Source organism: Salvelinus fontinalis, chromosome 42 (assembly GCF_029448725.1).
Source record: "Salvelinus fontinalis isolate EN_2023a chromosome 42, ASM2944872v1, whole genome shotgun sequence".
NCBI classification, from domain to species: Eukaryota; Metazoa; Chordata; class Actinopteri; order Salmoniformes; family Salmonidae; genus Salvelinus; species Salvelinus fontinalis.
The window spans coordinates 3,638,836-3,656,470 of record NC_074706.1 but is presented as its reverse complement, the minus strand read 5'-3'; the positions used below and the strand labels follow the sequence as shown (position 1 = coordinate 3,656,470).

At 44.6% G+C, this 17,635-nt stretch overlaps 2 protein-coding genes across 6 annotated transcripts in view; both read right to left on the bottom strand.

The window, feature by feature from the left end:
* The window catches only part of ctnnd1 (catenin (cadherin-associated protein), delta 1), a 53,544-nt gene extending 48,041 nt beyond the window's left edge, over positions 1-5,503 (bottom strand). For 4 of the 5 annotated variants that reach the window (XM_055909921.1, XM_055909919.1, XM_055909922.1 and 1 more), the window contains exon 1: positions 5,140-5,503. The gene's annotated coding sequence lies outside the window, so the exon portion shown is untranslated. The remainder of the gene's footprint in view (positions 1-5,139) is intronic. The other variant, XM_055909923.1, reaches the window with a different exon arrangement.
* A 1,484-nt stretch (positions 5,504-6,987) lies between these two features.
* LOC129841062 (catenin delta-1-like) overlaps positions 6,988-17,635 on the bottom strand; it is a 45,870-nt gene continuing 35,222 nt past the window's right edge. The window contains exons 11-13 of the mRNA XM_055909171.1: positions 9,045-9,192; positions 8,100-8,387; positions 6,988-7,316 (exon numbers count right to left, since the gene is read on the bottom strand). Of these exons, the coding sequence (XP_055765146.1) occupies positions 6,988-7,316; positions 8,100-8,387; positions 9,045-9,192 (765 nt within the window). The remainder of the gene's footprint in view (positions 7,317-8,099; positions 8,388-9,044; positions 9,193-17,635) is intronic.

Genomic DNA, 17,635 nt, shown 5'->3' with positions numbered 1-17,635 from the left:
TGCCCTGTGTAGGGTGAAGGCTTTTGGACGGGACGTTAAACATGTGTCCTGACTCTCTGTGGTCACTAAAGATCCCATGGAACTTATTGTAAGAGTCAGGGTGTTAACCCTGGTGTCCTGGCTAAATTCCCAATGTGGCCCTCATATTGTCACCTTATCACCCCCAGCTTATGACTGGCTCATTCATCCCTCTACCCTGTAACTATTCCCCAGGTTGTTTCTGTAAAGGAGAGTGTGTTCTTAGTCAACTTACCTGGTAAAATAAGGGTAAAAAAATATATAAAAAATAAACCACATCTGAAGAAAATATCAAAAATATTAAATATTTTCTATTAAAAAAAGTCTCAGCGTGACCAGTTAAATCTCCAGATACAAAAGTCATCTCAATCAGTAGCAGTTATCAGGCCTCATGTCAGTGGAAGCTCAGTATGTTCCCATACTACATGGAAATAATAGTTTTATAGTGATTGGGTAGTAATATGCAAGGACCACACACACACTTGATTCCACCGTGTTTTACTGAGTGTCATGGCTGCTGTGTGGTAAAGCATTGTTGTGGTCTGGTCCCTGTACTGGTGCTGTGTGGGAAAGCATTGTTGTGGTCTGGTCGTGTGGTAAAGTCTTGTTGTAGTCTGGTCCCTGTACTGGTGCTGTGTGGTAAAGCATTGTTGTGGTCTGGTCCCTGTACTGGTGCTATGTGGTAAAGTCTTGTTGTAGTCTGGTCCTTGTACTGGTGCTAAAGTATTGTTGTGGTCTGGTCGTGTGTGGTAAAGTCTTGTTGTAGTCTGGTCCCTGTACTGGTGCTGTGTGGTAAAGTCTTGTTGTAGACTGGTCCCTGTACTGGTGCTGTGTGGTAAAGCATTGTTGTGGTCTGGTCGTGTGGTAAAGTATTGTTGTAGTCTGGTCCCTGTACTGGTGCTATGTGGTAAAGTCTTGTTGTAGTCTGGTCCCTGTACTGGTGCTGTGTGGTAAAGCATTGTTGTGGTCTGGTCGTGTGGTAAAGTATTGTTGTAGTCTGGTCCCTGTACTGGTGCTATGTGGTAAAGTCTTGTTGTAGACTGGTCCCTGTACTGGTGCTGTGTGGTAAAGTATTGTTGTGGTCTGGTCCCTGTACTGGTGCTGTGTGGTAAAGTCTTGTTGTAGACTGGTCGTGTGGTAAAGTATTGTTGTAGTCTGGTCCCTGTACTGGTGCTATGTGGTAAAGTCTTGTTGTAGTCTGGTCCCTGTACTGGTGCTGTGTGGTAAAGTATTGTTGTGGTCTGGTCCCTGTACTGGTGCTGTGTGGTAAAGTATTGTTGTGGTCTGGTCCCTGTACTGGTGCTGTGTGGTAAAGTCTTGTTGTGGTCTGGTCGTGTGTGGTAAAGTCTTGTTGTAGACTGGTCCCTGTACTGGTGCTATGTGGTAAAGTCTTGTTGTAGACTGGTCCCTGTACTGGTGCTATGTGGTAAAGTCTTGTTGTGGCCTGGTCGTGTGTGGTAAAGTCTTGTTGTAGTCTGGTCCCTGTACTGGTGCTGTGTGGTAAAGTCTTGTTGTAGTCTGGTCCCTGTACTGGTGCTGTGTGGTAAAGTCTTGTTGTAGTCTGGTCCCTGTACTGGTGCTGTGTGGTAAGGTCTTGTTGTAGTCTGGTCCCTGTACTGGTGCTATGTGGTAAAGTCTTGTTGTTGTCTGGTCCCTGTACTGGTGCTGTGTGGTAAAGTCTTGTTGTAGTCTGGTCCCTGTACTGGTGCTGTGTGGTAAAGTCTTGTTGTAGACTTGTCCCTGTACTGGTGCTGTGTGGTAAAGCATTGTTGTGGTCTGGTCGTGTGGTAAAGTATTGTTGTAGTCTGGTCCCTGTACTGGTGCTATGTGGTAAAGTCTTGTTGTAGTCTGGTCCCTGTACTGGTGCTGTGTGGTAAAGCATTGTTGTGGTCTGGTCGTGTGGTAAAGTATTGTTGTAGTCTGGTCCCTGTACTGGTGCTATGTGGTAAAGTCTTGTTGTAGACTGGTCCCTGTACTGGTGCTGTGTGGTAAAGTATTGTTGTGGTCTGGTCCCTGTACTGGTGCTGTGTGGTAAAGTCTTGTTGTAGACTGGTCGTGTGGTAAAGTATTGTTGTAGTCTGGTCCCTGTACTGGTGCTATGTGGTAAAGTCTTGTTGTAGTCTGGTCCCTGTACTGGTGCTGTGTGGTAAAGTATTGTTGTGGTCTGGTCCCTGTACTGGTGCTGTGTGGTAAAGTCTTGTTGTAGACTGGTCCCTGTACTGGTGCTGTGTGGTAAAGTATTGTTGTGGTCTGGTCCCTGTACTGGTGCTGTGTGGTAAAGTCTTGTTGTGGTCTGGTCGTGTGTGGTAAAGTCTTGTTGTAGACTGGTCCCTGTACTGGTGCTATGTGGTAAAGTCTTGTTGTAGACTGGTCCCTGTACTGGTGCTATGTGGTAAAGTCTTGTTGTGGTCTGGTCGTGTGTGGTAAAGTCTTGTTGTAGTCTGGTCCCTGTACTGGTGCTGTGTGGTAAAGTCTTGTTGTAGTCTGGTCCCTGTACTGGTGCTGTGTGGTAAAGTCTTGTTGTAGTCTGGTCCCTGTACTGGTGCTGTGTGGTAAAGTCTTGTTGTAGTCTGGTCCCTGTACTGGTGCTGTGTGGTAAAGTCTTGTTGTAGTCTGGTCCCTGTACTGGTGCTGTGTGGTAAAGTCTTGTTGTAGTCTGGTCCCTGTACTGGTGCTATGTGGTAAAGTATTGTTGTAGTCTGGTCCCTGTACTACTGCTGCTGACTCAGACACATTTGAATGGCTGGTGACAGTTGGTGTGTGTGTTTTAACCTTGGCCTCAGTCCAAACACCACCAGTGCCACTCCTAGACTTCCGCCTATGTAACACTGCCCGCAGGCAAACTAAATACTGGCCAGAGTATGGTGGTCTCTGACACTGACACACGCAGTAGAGGCACGTTGAGCAGTGCAAGACAGACCTTCCAAGATCCAACCAACAGTAACAAGTTAGACATGTTAATTCTCTGACTGGGGAAAAGGGAGTCAGATACACAGCGGTATGATGTCATGCTCAATCAAATATATGGAGGGAAGAGAATGTGAAATAGCCACGCCCGTTGTTTACATACAGGTAGAGTGGAGTCATGCACAACCAGTAAAGGTGACCAGGAAATGAAATGGAAATGAAATGGCTGACATGTTCACTCTGAAAACCACCGCAAATCTTTGTATTTATTTTTTTAACACCAAGTTAACAGTTCAAATATAAACACATCTCAGGTGTAGCGCCAAACCTAGGAAGGTGCAAATACAGTAAAAGCAGACTTCCGTGTGTCTGGGCCACACCCATAGTGTGACTTGAAAGGCTGTCATTACAGAGGTTCATAAATGATACTCCTGGCATAAAAAGCACCGACTGTGTGCTGGAGCTAGGCTACTACATTGCTAGGCTACAACTCTCAAGTCACTTTGAAATAACTTCTAGTATGAACTCAACGACAGAGTCATGTCACAAATTACATATGAAGGTATTTATATTACAACTACTGAAAAGAGAGCATGTACTAACTCGTTCCCTCTCCTTCTCCCAAATTTCAACTGGTCAATGTTGACAAATGTCAAACACTTGGCTGTGTTGTGCTGGAACCCCCCAGCTGACAGCTAAGATAGTTTGACATGTGTATGTATGGTGCTCTTTTTGATCAATAGATACTGGTAGTGAGGAGCGACAAACCATGGAACTGTAGCATACAATATAAGAGCAGAAAAAAACCAATGCATGGCCCTGGTCACGTCTGGTGGAGACCCTGCATTGAAACAGTGTAAACTGAGGTGGCAATGCCATCGCAGTTGGACTCTGAAGTCTTTCTACATAACTTGAGTGCGCAAATGAAACAACCACGCCTGACTCTACCCCACCCATTGGCAGGCACCCTAGCGGTTAGGAGTGTTGGGCCAGAAACTGAAAGGTTGCTGGTCCAAATCCTGAGCCGACTAGGTTAAAAATATGTCAATGTGCCCTCGAGCAAGGCACTTTACACTGATTGCTCTTGTAAGACACTGGATAAGAGCGTCTGCTAAATGACTATGTAAACCCATCCTATTCCAAAACGTGGCCAAGACCCACAAAACAGGTTATTCTCTTCCTCTCCTCCCCCTTTCCACCTTGCTCTCATTGTGAATATATCAAAGAAATCCAAGACATGAAAGAGGGAGCCACCCCTTCATAACAGAAAAGGAAAAAAACACAAACACGGATGGTGTTGGACAATTATTACTGTACACCGCCATGTAATGTTACAGTAGTCGTTTGTACACCTTGCAGGTGTTTCATGCATTCACCACATAAGGTTACATCTCGATTTATCTTGGCAAATATGACAGGAGATAAAGTTTAGTACAGAGTAAACACTTCCTAAACAATGTAACGTTAGTTAGCTACCTTGGCTAGTCGAGAACAACTTCTCACTGGAGTCATTAACGCTACACCACTGCTACACATTAACAGCAGGGGGGGGGGTCGGAAAGACAGCAAAAACTCCCTCTACACATGACGGTGATGTAATAGTGACCTACGATAAAATGACTAACGTGGACTTTGACTCATATTTCGTGAGCGGGCTGGCCAACGTCCGTGTACGAGGAGTATCTGGTAGCTCACTCTCCCGAAGGGCTTTGACCTAACGACTACAGTATGCCCAACTTACTGTCTGCCGGGAGTCAGTGAAATGCATGGAACTTAAGACCATAAAATGCTTGTTAGGTTGACAATTTTGATAACTTCACATAGCTCAATTGCTTGTTGGGTAACGTTAACTAGGTGACAAACGTCACACTCGCTCTCAAGCAAACGTTAGCTCGTTGGCTGGTTTGCTAGCAGAAACTAACTTACCGACCTAACGACGATTGTTTTATGCTAATGTTAGCTTATTAATAGGTAACTAAGCAAGTCGCTATTATTGGACAGTAGTGCAATGAGTGCAAAACAAACAGTCGAATACAATAGCTATATTATAACTAAGCTACAATTCGCTAACTGTAGACATCTAACGTTAGCAAACCAAAATACAACACCGCTAACGTTAGCTAGCGACCGCTTGCTAACTAGCTAACGTTAACTATTTTTTGTATACGTTCAGACACTTAAAGAAAATGATTGAAAAACAATGTACTGAATTACCAATTTCGGGTGGTTCTTTTGTTGTTTTCATGCAAGTCCCCAGACGTTGTTTGAACAGGGATCGAGGCCTATCGAAACACTCAGATTTCCAACTGCTGCGGTAGCAAGTCGTTGCAATTCCAATTCTGGGCGTGCTTAGCCCACTGCACGACCGAGTAGTGAAGTCGAATTTCCCCTATTCACCAAATAGCTTTACCTAGATTACACAAACATGGGTAAACTAACGCGGAAAGTGAATAACTAAGCCCCCCTTGACTCTGTACTCTTTTAGAACCAACCTAGAATAGATAATAGGTGTGTTCCTCGGCTTGTTCACTGCTCTTCCCCTTCCTTCCCGACAGCTTTCCTATTTTCCCTTGGTGCGAGATGACGAGCACACACACACAGGATAGGGGATGGGTTCTTTACCGTAATTTCCATTAGTTGCGCATTCACCCAAAACCAGCATGCATTGTAAAGTAAGTGGTTTATTTGAAAAAAATACAATACACACGAATAAAAGTTTTATTTACTGAATCAGTTAAATGGTTGTACTATGCAATGATAATATACAGTTTTATTTGATACAAAAAAAAACACAAATATATATTTATTATTTACACAAGCATGAATTATTTTCTACATCAATCAATTTTTGATTTAGTGCACTTTCCATACATACTGCACTATAGGGCACTGGTCAAAATAGGGTGACATTTGCGACACAACCATAAATTCGTAAAAACACAGGTTATGGGATATAGGATATATTAATTATGCAAAGCAGCAATAAACTGCAACATGTGGACAAATCTGTAATTCAAGAAAAGAGATATGAGTAAATATTGATGAGAAAGTTGCCAAAATATGAAATTAAAATCACGTATCATTTTTTTCATCATATACATTTTCTCTACTACACCCTTCTTTCTCACACCCCCACCAGTCCCAGCTAGTATCTGATCAGGGTTTTATATACAGGAAATGACTCAGGACGTACTGTACTCAGAACTGTGGAAATTACCTATATCTTTACATTGATTATTCTGAAAATCTGTGTGTGTGTGTGTGTGTGTGTGTGTGTGTGTGTGTGTGTGTGTGTGTGTGTGTGTGTGTGTGTATGTGTGTATGGACAAACTGGAGAGATATTAAAGGTTAGAAATGCATCATCCCCCCACCCCGACTGATGTCCATTTCCTCATTTTGTGGAAATTACTCAGAAATTAGTCAGTGGAAATGATCGATATCATAAATAGCTTATTCTGAAGATGCGTGTGTGTGTAACCTGATCTTGGGCAGTGTGTTGAAAGACTTGCCTCCTACTAGTTCTCTTCCTCCTGTCCTCTGGGATACTCTCACCTCTCTCTGCCAGCAGCCCTCCCTCCTGGGGTGCAGGGGCTACCCCTCCATGCACCGCTATCCAGCTCTCTGTTGACATCTACTGACCTAAAGAGACAGCACCAGGAGACTACTGTTTACCGAAAGGGATCTCAATACACACACACAAGCAAACATGAATGCACGTGCGTGCGCACACACACACACACACACACACACACACACACACACACACACACACACACACACACACACACACACACACACACACACACACACACACACAATGACAGTCCATCTCCCAACTAGGTCGTATTCAGCTTCTATGCATACATCTTTTGTTTACCTGACTCTTGACTTGCAGAGCAGAAACATAGCTGTGGTGGTCAGCAGCACTATGACCAGTCTGATGATGACAGCTGGCAGAGGAGAGGCTGGAACAGAGACACGTATTGGTTAGCATCCTAGTGATTAGCATCAGAACCATCTGTGAATCAGAGTCTGTCAGTTAATGTTACGTCTGGTTCATGTTCAGGTACCTGTTACGGTTAGAGAGTGGAGCTCACTCTCAGAGGAGAAGTTATGAGAGAAAACATCATTCTTATAAACACAGCTGTAGATTCCTTGGTGGGAGTCATCTGCCGCAGGGAAGAGGAAGGCAGAAGAGTGATTGACAGCTGGCTGGGTCTGGGTTCTGTTGATCCCGGGGAGCATGAGGAGGAAGGAGCCTCCTGGGTACTGTGGCTGAGTGGAGCAGGTGATGGTGAAGCTGTGGCCCCATAACAGCTCGGGTCCCGGGTAGCCCCTGGACACCCCGTCCGTTGAGACACTCAGGGAGATATCAGGCTGGACCAGGAGATCTGGAGAAGAGGATGGAACATCTAATGACTTTCCTAATTTAGGATGTGATGACATCATCGATGTGGAAGTAAGTGTAAGTGATTAATAACACCCTCCCTCACAGAGCAACACAAACAGATACCTACCCTGTTTATGAGGTTTATTGTTATTCTATTTCAAAGATGAAGGGCCTACAGCAACTTATAGACCTGAAAGACAGTAGCAGTTCTGATGATCCCGGGGAGCGTGAGGAGAAATTGAGGATTTCTATTTGATTAATTAGTCAAGTTTCTCTGATAGTTTGGCTCCATTTACACTATCACGGAAATAGTCAAACACACAAAACAAATATTTTTACAGAGTATCAACACAATGCTGGAACCTGAAACCTGAAAATTGTCTGTAAAATGTACTATCAATGGAAACTTCTCCTCCTCACTTCGGAAAGCTATTACAGCAGGCACAGCACGTGACTCAGTAAAAAACAAAACATCTTCAAACCATCTAACGAACAAGTCTTACCTGAACAGACCACACCGGCATGCCTCCGTTGTGAGAAAGCTTCCGAAGCCAGCGTATGAGTATGGGCATCGACGCAGTTCAGACTCTGATCCTCTGCATGAAAAATACATCTGTGTGACTAATCCAGATCCTCTGCCAAAGTAACTGCCTCGTGTTGCTGAAACTGCAGAACCACAGTCCAGCTGTCCGCCACAGTCCAGTTGTCCGCCACAGTCCAGCTGTCTGCCACAGTCCAGCTGTCTGCACACAGTCCAGCTGTCTGCCACAGTCCAGCTGTCTACCACAGTCCAGCTGTCTGCCACAGTCCAGCTGTCTGCCACAGTCCAGCTGTCCGCCACAGTCCAGTTGTCCGCCACAGTCCAGCTGTCTGCCACAGTCCAGCTGTCTGCACACAGTCCAGCTGTCTGCCACAGTCCAGCTGTCTGCACACAGTCCAGCTGTCTGCCACAGTCCAGCTGTCTGCACACAGTCCAGCTGTCTGCCACAGTCCAGCTGTCTGCCACAGTCCAGCTGTCTGCCACAGTCCAGCTTTCTGCACACAGTCCAGCTGTCTGCCACAGTCCAGCTGTCTGCACACCACAGTTGCTTCGTTGATGTCCCAGTCAGTGCCCACTATTGTGGCCCCGCCCAAATGATGTAAAACCACTTTCCCTGCACACCTACTCCCTCCCTGCAACAGACCGAGTAGTGTAGCTAGAGAGAGAGAGAGAGAGAGAGAGAGAGTCAGAGAGAGAGAGTCAGAGAGTCAGAGAGAGAGAGAGGGAGAGAGAGTCAGAGAGAGAGAGTCAGAGAGTCAGAGAGAGAGAGAGAGAGGGATAGAGACAGAGAGACAGAGAGACAGAGAGAGAGAGAGAGGGAGAGAGAGAGAGAGTCAGAGAGAGAGAGTCAGAGAGTCAGAGAGAGAGAGAGGGAGAGAGACAGAGAGAGAGAGAGAGAGACAGAGAGAAATAATGTGTGTAAGAAGGAGGGAGAGAGAGGGAGAGAGACAGAGAGACAGAGAGAGAGAGAGAGAGAGAGAGAGAGGGAGAGAGACAGAGAGAAATAATGTGTGTAAGAAGGAGAGAGAGAGAGAGGGAGTCAGAGAGATGGAGAGAGAGAGGGTCAGAGAGATGGAGAGAGAGGGGGGTACATGTACTGCTCTTAAAGCAGACAATTAAATTAGCAACAAGTTGTTTAGTGACATAGTGTTGTTTGATTTGTGACATCTGAAAGAAAGACTCCTTTACTCGAGCAGGTGAGACCCACATCATTTCCATGTGTGCAGTTCTTCTTTTCTCTGGCTGCGGTGCTACAGTCCAGGAGAAGGGACTCATTGCCTTTACACTGGAACTCTTTATCCCAGGTCTGACCCTTACCTTCTCCATAGAGCCCCCCCTGTAGAGCAGAAAGATCTGGACAGAGAAGCTCCCGACAAACTACCTCTGCATCCTGCCAGTCAAAGTCAGCTTCACACACTGAGGCCCAGGACTGATTGGACTTCACCTCCAATCTACCAGAGCATGAATTCTCTCCATCCACAAGCCGCACAAAGTCCGAGGATAAACAGATGATTGAACAATCGATCAGTTGTGTTGATGATTTTGTTATCCGCAGGTCATCAATTCTCGAACACATCTGGGATTTCTAATCAGCTAATTCTTGATTGGCTGAATGTGTGTACGTGTATGGTTTGTGTGTATCTGTGTGTCTGTATCAATAAAAAAAAAACTTTTCTTCGAAATCAAGAGTGCAATGATCATCCCTCCCCCATTTATCTCCCTCTCCCTCTCTCCAAACATCTCCCTCTCTCTCTCCCCCCCTCTCCTCCCTCCACCCCTCTCTCTCTCTCTCCCCCCCTCTCTCTCTCCCCCCCTCTCCTCCCTCCACCCCTCTCTCTCTCTCTCTCCCCCCCTCTCTCCCCCCTCTCCTCCCTCCTCCTCTCTCTCTCTCTCTCTCTCCCCCCCTCTCTCTCTCTCCCCCCCTCTCTCTTTCTCCCCCCCTCTCTCTTAACAAACACTGGATATTCTATTTACAGTTTTTGCTTAGACAAAAGCATCAAAACCTTAACTTTTGCAACCATCCCTTAAACAAAGACACCAAAAGTACAACACACATTTTCTGCTTTGCACTTTGTTTGCAATTCTGCAACACACTAGCGAAACACTACGCACTGGTTCTTACATTAGACACTTATCGTTGATATCGTTTTCAAACTGGGGCTCCACTGGGCTGTAGCCTACAGGTCTACTGTCTAAATACTGAGCTGTAGCCTACAGGTCTACTGTCTAAATACTAAGCTGTAGCCTACAGGTCTACTGTCTAAATACTGAGCTGTAGCCTACAGGTCTACTGTCTAAATACTGAGCTGTAGCCTACAGGTCTACTGTCTAAATACTGAGCTGTAGCCTACAGGTCTACTGTCTAAATACTGAGCTGTAGTCTACAGGTCTACTGTCTAAATACTGAGCTGTAGCCTACAGGTCTACTGTCTAAATACTGAGCTGTAGCCTACAGGTCTACTGTCTAAATACTGAGATGTAGCCCACAGGTCTACTGTCTAAATACTGAGCTGTAGCCTACAGGTCTACTGTCTAAATACTGAGCTGTAGCCTACAGGTCTACTGTCTAAATACTGAGCTGTAGCCTACAGGTCTACTGTCTAAATACTGAGCTGTAGCCTACAGGTCTACTGTCTAAATACTGAGCTGTAGCCTACAGGTCTACTGTCTAAATACTGAGCTGTAGCCTACAGGTCTACTGTCTAAATACTGAGCTGTAGCCTACAGGTCTACTGTCTAAATACTGAGCTGTAGCCTACAGGTCTACTGTCTAAATACTGAGCTGTAGCCTACAGGTCTACTGTCTAAATACTGAGCTGTAGCCTACAGGTCTACTGTCTAAATACTGAGCTGTAGCCTACAGGTCTACGGTCTAAATACTGAGCTGTAGCCTACACGCCTACTGTCTAAATACTGAGCTGTAGCCTACAGGTCTACTGTCTAAATACTGAGCTGTAGCCTACAGGTCTACTGTCTAAATACTGAGCTGTAGCCTACAGGTCTACTGTCTAAATACTGAGCTGTAGCCTACAGGTCTACTGTCTAAATACTGAGCTGTAGCCTACAGGTCTACTGTCTAAATACTGAGCTGTAGCCTACAGGTCTACTGTCTAAATACTGAGCTGTAGCCTACAGGTCTACTGTCTAAATACTGAGCTGTAGCCTACAGGTCTACTGTCTAAATACTGAGCTGTAGCCTACAGGTCTACTGTCTAAATACTGAGCTGTAGCCTACACGTCTACTGTCTAAATACTGAGCTGTAGCCTACAGGTCTACTGTCTAAATACTGAGCTGTAGCCTACACGTCTACTGTCTAAATACTGAGCTGTAGCCTACAGGTCTACTGTCTAAATACTGAGCTGTAGCCTACAGGTCTACTGTCTAAATACTGAGCTGTAGCCTACAGGTCTACTGTCTAAATACTGAGCTGTAGCTTACAGGTCTACTGTCTAAATACTGAGCTGTAGCTTACAGGCCTACTGTCTAAATACTGAGCTGTAGCCTACACGTCTACTGTCTAAATACTGAGCTGTAGTCTACAGGTCTACTGTCTAAATACTGAGCTGTAGCCTACAGGTCTACTGTCTAAATACTGAGCTGTAGCTTACAGGCCTACTGTCTAAATACTGAGCTGTAGCCTACACGTCTACTGTCTAAATACTGAGCTGTAGCCTGCAGGTCTACTGTCTAAATACTGAGCTGTAGCCTACACGTCTACTGTCTAAATACTGAGCTGTAGCCTACAGGTCTACTGTCTAAATACTGAGCTGTAGCCTACAGGTCTACTGTCTAAATACTGAGCTGTAGCCTACAGGTCTACTGTCTAAATACTGAGCTGTAGCCTACAGGTCTACTGTCTAAATACTGAGCTGTAGCCTACAGGTCTACTGTCTAAATACTGAGCTGTAGCCTACAGGTCTACTGTCTAAATACTGAGCTGTAGCCTACAGGTCTACTGTCTAAATACTGAGCTGTAGCCTACAGGTCTACTGTCTAAATACTGAGCTGTAGCCTACAGGTCTACTGTCTAAATACTGAGCTGTAGCCTACACGTCTACTGTCTAAATACTGAGCTGTAGCCTACACGTCTACTGTCTAAATACTGAGCTGTAGCCTACAGGTCTACTGTCTAAATACTGAGCTGTAGCCTACACGTCTACTGTCTAAATACTGAGCTGTAGCCTACAGGTCTACTGTCTAAATACTGAGCTGTAGCCTACAGGTCTACTGTCTAAATACTGAGCTGTAGCCTACAGGTCTACTGTCTAAATACTGAGCTGTAGTCTACAGGTCTACTGTCTAAATACTGAGCTGTAGCCTACAGGTCTACTGTCTAAATACTGAGCTGTAGCCTACAGGTCTACTGTCTAAATACTGAGCTGTAGTCTACAGGCCTGCTGTCTAAATACTGAGCTGTAGCCTACAGGTCTGCTGTCTAAATACTGAGCTGTAGCCTACAGGTCTACTGTCTAAATACTGAGCTGTAGCCTACAGGTCTACTGTCTAAATACTGAGCTGTAGCCTACACGTCTACTGTCTAAATACTGAGCTGTAGCCTACAGGTCTACTGTCTAAATACTGAGCTGTAGCCTACAGGTCTACTGTCTAAATACTGAGCTGTAGCCTACACCTCTACTGTCTAAATACTGAGCTGTAGCCTACAGGTCTACTGTCTAAATACTGAGCTGTAGCCTACAGGTCTACTGTCTAAATACTGAGCTGTAGCCTACAGGTCTACTGTCTAAATACTGAGCTGTAGTCTACAGGTCTACTGTCTAAATACTGAGCTGTAGCTTACAGGTCTACTGTCTAAATACTGAGCTGTAGCCTACAGACTAAAGAGTGAACTGAACCTGCAGCACTTCTATCATATGACGCCCTTCTTCAGTCTCACTGATATGGCATCCTCCTGTTTTTTACCTCCGCCTCTCACCGTTAAGTTCTGATCAGTTTTAGAAAGCAAAAAGATGAAATGGACATAAATTGGGTTAGTATCTCTCCAGTTTGTCACGCAATGACACACACACACACACACACACACACACACACACACACACACACACACACACACACACACACCAACTGTACAGCTATTAATTACTTGTTTACAAAGTCTAAAATTACAAACAAACATATCTCATGAGGCATAAATAAGTTATATTATTCAAGAATCAATGGTTTATAATGAATCTGATTTACTGTAATATCATTAGTTAACATGTCCATTAAGCAGCAGCCTGTTTTATATTTGGTATACTGAGTCTGATTTACAGTAATATCAGTAGTTGACATGTCCAATAAGCAGTAGCCTGCTGTACAGTTGAAGTTGGAAGTTTACATACACTTTAGCCAAATACATTTAAACTCAGTTTTTCACAATTCCTGACATTTAATCTGAGTAAAAATTCTGTCTTTGGTCAGTTAGGATCACCACTTTATTTTAAGAATGTGAAATGCCAGAATAATAGTAGATAGAATTATTTATTTCAGCTTTTTTTTCTTTCATCACATTCCCAGTGGGTCAGAATTTTACATACACTCAATTAGTATTTGGTATAATTGCCTTTACATTGTTTAACTTGGGTCAAACGTTTCAGGTAGCCTTCCACAAGCTTCCCACAATAAGTTGGGTGAATTTTGGCCCATTCCTCCTGACAGCTGGTGTAACTAAGTCAGGTTTGTAGGCCTCCTTGCTCGCACACACTTTTTCAGTTCTGCCCACATATTTTCGATAGGATTGAGGTCAGGGCATTGTGATGGCCACTCCAATACCTTGACTTTGTTGTTCTTAAGCCATTTTGCCACAACTTTGGAAGTATGCTTGGGGTCATTGTTCATTTGGAAAACCCATTTGCGACCAAGTTTTAACTTCCTGACTGATGTCTTGAGATGTTGCTTCAATATTTCCACATAATTTTCCTGCCTCATGATACCATCTATTTTGTGAAGTGCACCAGTCCCTCCTGCAGCAAAGCACCCCCACAACATGATGCTGCCACCCCGTGCTTCACGGTTGGGATGGTGTTCTTTGGCTTGCAAGCCACTGACCTTTTTCCTCCAAACATAATGATGGTCATTATGGCCAAACAGTTCTATCTTTGTTTCATCAGACCAGAGGAAATTTATCTAAAAAGTACAATCTTTGTCCCCATGTGCAGTTGCAAACCATAGTCTGGCTTTTTTATGGCGGTTTTGGAGCAGTGGCTTCTTCCTTGCTGCGCGGCCTTTCAGGTTATGTCGATATAGGACTTGTTTGACTGTGGATATAGATACTTTTGTACCTGTTTCCTCCAGCATCTTCACAAGGTCCTTTGCTGTTGTTCTGGGATTGATTTGCACTTTTCGCACCAAGGTACGTTCATCTCTAGGAGACAGAAGGCGTCTCCTTCCTGAGCTGTATGACAGCTGCGTGGTCCCATGGTGTTTATACTTACGTACTATTGTTTGTACAGATGAACGAGGTACCTTCAGGCATTTGGAAAAGGATGAACCAGACTTGTGGAGACTATACATTTTTTTCTGAGGTCTTGGTTGATTTCTTTTGATTTTCACATGATGTCAACCAAAGAAGGACTGAGTTTGAAGGTATGCCTTGAAATACATCCACAGGTACACCTCCAATTGACTCAAATTATGTAAATTAGCCTATCAGAAGCTTCTAAAGCCATGACATTCTTTTCTGAAATTTTCCAAACTGTTTAAAGACACAGTCAATTTAGTGTATGTAGACTTCTGACCCACTGGAATTATGATACAGTGAATTATAAGTGAAATAATCTGTCTGTAAACAATAGTTGGAAAAATGACTTTTGTCATGCACAAAGTAGATGTCCTAACCGACTTGCCAAAACTATAGTTTGTTAACAAGAAATTTGTGGACTGGTTGAAAAACGAGTTTTAATGACTCAAATCTAAGTGTATGTAAACTTCTGACTTCTACTGTATATTGTAGCCTAGGCCTACCTAAAGAACACAAACGCTAGTCTAGACCTACCTAAAGAACACAAACGCTAGTCTAGACCTACTCCATTCGATTTGACAGAGATAGGAACTAGGTTGGTTTTTCATGTATGTAGCCTAGTGATATGAATTTGAACGTAAACCAAATGAGACTATATGGAGGTGAATGTTTATTAGGCTACTTTAGGATGTGAATTTAGCTTTACTGATGTTTCCAAAGACCTCTTTGCAGGATTTCAACTAGGCCTACAGTAGCCTACTTCAAACCAAAGGTTTTTCAGAACTGCAAATGTATATGACATTGATCATGACATCTATTATCAACAGCTGTTATTGTTGCAATATGCATTTATGTCCCTTACAAAAAAAGATTGCAGTTTTGAAACTACAGTAAAAGTGCAGTAACGGCAGTCGACTGTGGTATTGTGGAGGCAGTAATTACAGATAACTGCAGTTACACTGCAAAATTATTGCATTATTTTTATTTATTTTGGACGCAGTGTTGGCAGAACACTGCAGTTATACTGCACTCTGACTGCAATATTTTTTCGTCAGGGGTGTGTCCGTGTGTGTGTGTGTGTGTGTGTGTGTAAACACATTTTGATTTGCAGGTGGGGGAATTATTGAGATAAAGATTCTGTGGTGGTAAATGATTAATGTGTTAATACGATGCAATTTTTGAGGACATACCTCAACCACCAGAGCTAGGTGTAAACAAGCAGATGATATGGACCAGACCTAAAGGTAAACAAACAGATGCTATGGACCAGACCTAGAGGTAAACAAACAGATGCTATGGACCAGAGCTAGAGGGTAAACAAACAGATGCTATGGACCAGAGCTAAAGGTAAACAAACAGATGCTATGGACCAGAGCTAGAGGGTAAACAAACAGATGCTATAGACCAGACCTAGATGTAAACAAACAGATGCTATGGACCAGAGCTAGAGGGTAAACAAACAGATGCTATGGACCAGAGCTAGAGGGTAAACAAACAGATGCTATAGACCAAACCTAGATGTAAACAAACAGATGCTATGGACCAGAGCTAGAGGTAAACAAACAGATGCTATAGACCAGACCTAGATGTAAACAAATAGATGCTTTGGACCAGAGCTAGAGGTAAACAAACAGATGCTATAGACCAGAGCTAGAGGTAAACAAATAGATGATATGGACCAGAGCTAGATGTAAACAAATAGATGCTATGGACCAGAGCTGGAGGTAAACAAACAGATCTTATGGACCAGACCTAGAGGTAAACAAACAGATTCTATAGACCAGAGCTAGAGGGTAAACAAACAGTTGCTATGGACCAGAGCTAGAGGGTAAACAAACAGATGCTATGGACCAGAGCTAGAGGGTAAACAAACAGATGCTATGGACCAGACCTAGAGGTAAACAAACAGAACTAAAACTAACGTAAACCTTTGTAACCTGTTAGCTGTTAGTTCTGACAGCGGCTAGTAGACGAGACGACCTCTGACCTTGTCACAGCTCACAGCACTCCTCTGGTCTGGTTGGACTGTTGTTGAAGGCAGACAGAGGAACTGTATGTGTGTCTGAGAGCAGGATCTTTGGGGATAAGGAAGGTACAGCCACAGACAGACACACCACTGGGAGGAGCCAAGTCAGTCCAATGAACTAATGAGAGCCTAAGTAGAGGATGATTGACACACTGAAGCCCCCCCCCCCCTCCAGCCACTGCCAGTAATGTGTCTGATAAAGCGTCAGGCTTTTCCTGTGTCAGCCTGCACATAGCTGCAACCAGGACATAACCTCAGTCAGTGACTCTGCATAAAACTGCCAACTGGAACACGCTGAGGCATTCTCTCCAGCCGACAACATGGAACACGCTGAGGCATTCTCTCCAGCCGACAACATGGAACACGCTGAGGCATTCTCTCCAGCCGACAACATGGAACACGCTGAGGCATTCTCTCCAGCCGACAACATGGACTTTGGAAACCTGGCTTCAACCGGTGGGGGGGCAGCCTTTTAGGGAGGCAAGCAATGGAACACGCAGTGAGGCGGTTCTCACCAGCCGAGCAACGGTGAGAACCACGCTGAGGCGGTTCTGACCAGCCGAGCAACGGTGAGAACCACGCTGAGGCGGTTAGAACTCAGTCGAGCCGGTTAGAACCAGTGAGCCGGTTGGGAACCATTGAGCCAGTTCGAACCGGTGGGGGGGCAGCCTTTGAGGGAGTGCAAGCCAGTTTGAACCAGTGAGCCAGTTAGAACCAGTGAGCCAGTTAGAACCAGTGAGCCAGTTAGAACCAGTGAGCCAGTTAGAACCAGTGAGCCAGTTAGAACCAGTGAGCCGGTTAGAACCAGTGAGCCGGTTAGAACCAGTGAGCCGGTTAGAACCATTGAGCCAGTTTGAACCAGTGAGCCAGTTTGAACCAGTGAGCCAGTTTGAACCAGTGAGCCAGTTTGAACCAGTGAGCCAGTTAGAACCAGTGAGCCAGTTAGAACCAGTGAGCCAGTTAGAACCAGTGAGCCAGTTAGAACCAGTGAGCCAGTTAGAACCAGTGAGACAGTTTGAACCAGTGAGCCAGTTTGATAAGTCAGATGAGTCAGATGAGTTGAACCAGTGAGCCAGTTAGAACCAGTGAGCCAGTTTGAACCAGTGAGCCAGTTAGAACCAGTGAGACGGTTTGAACCAGTGAGCCAGTTTTGAACCAGGTGAGACGGTTTAGAACCAGTGAGCCAGTTAGAACCAGTGAGCCAGTTAGAACCAGTGAGCCAGTTAGAACCAGTGAGCCAGTTTTTAACCAGTGAGCCAGTTAGAACCAGTGAGCCAGTTAGAACCAGTGAG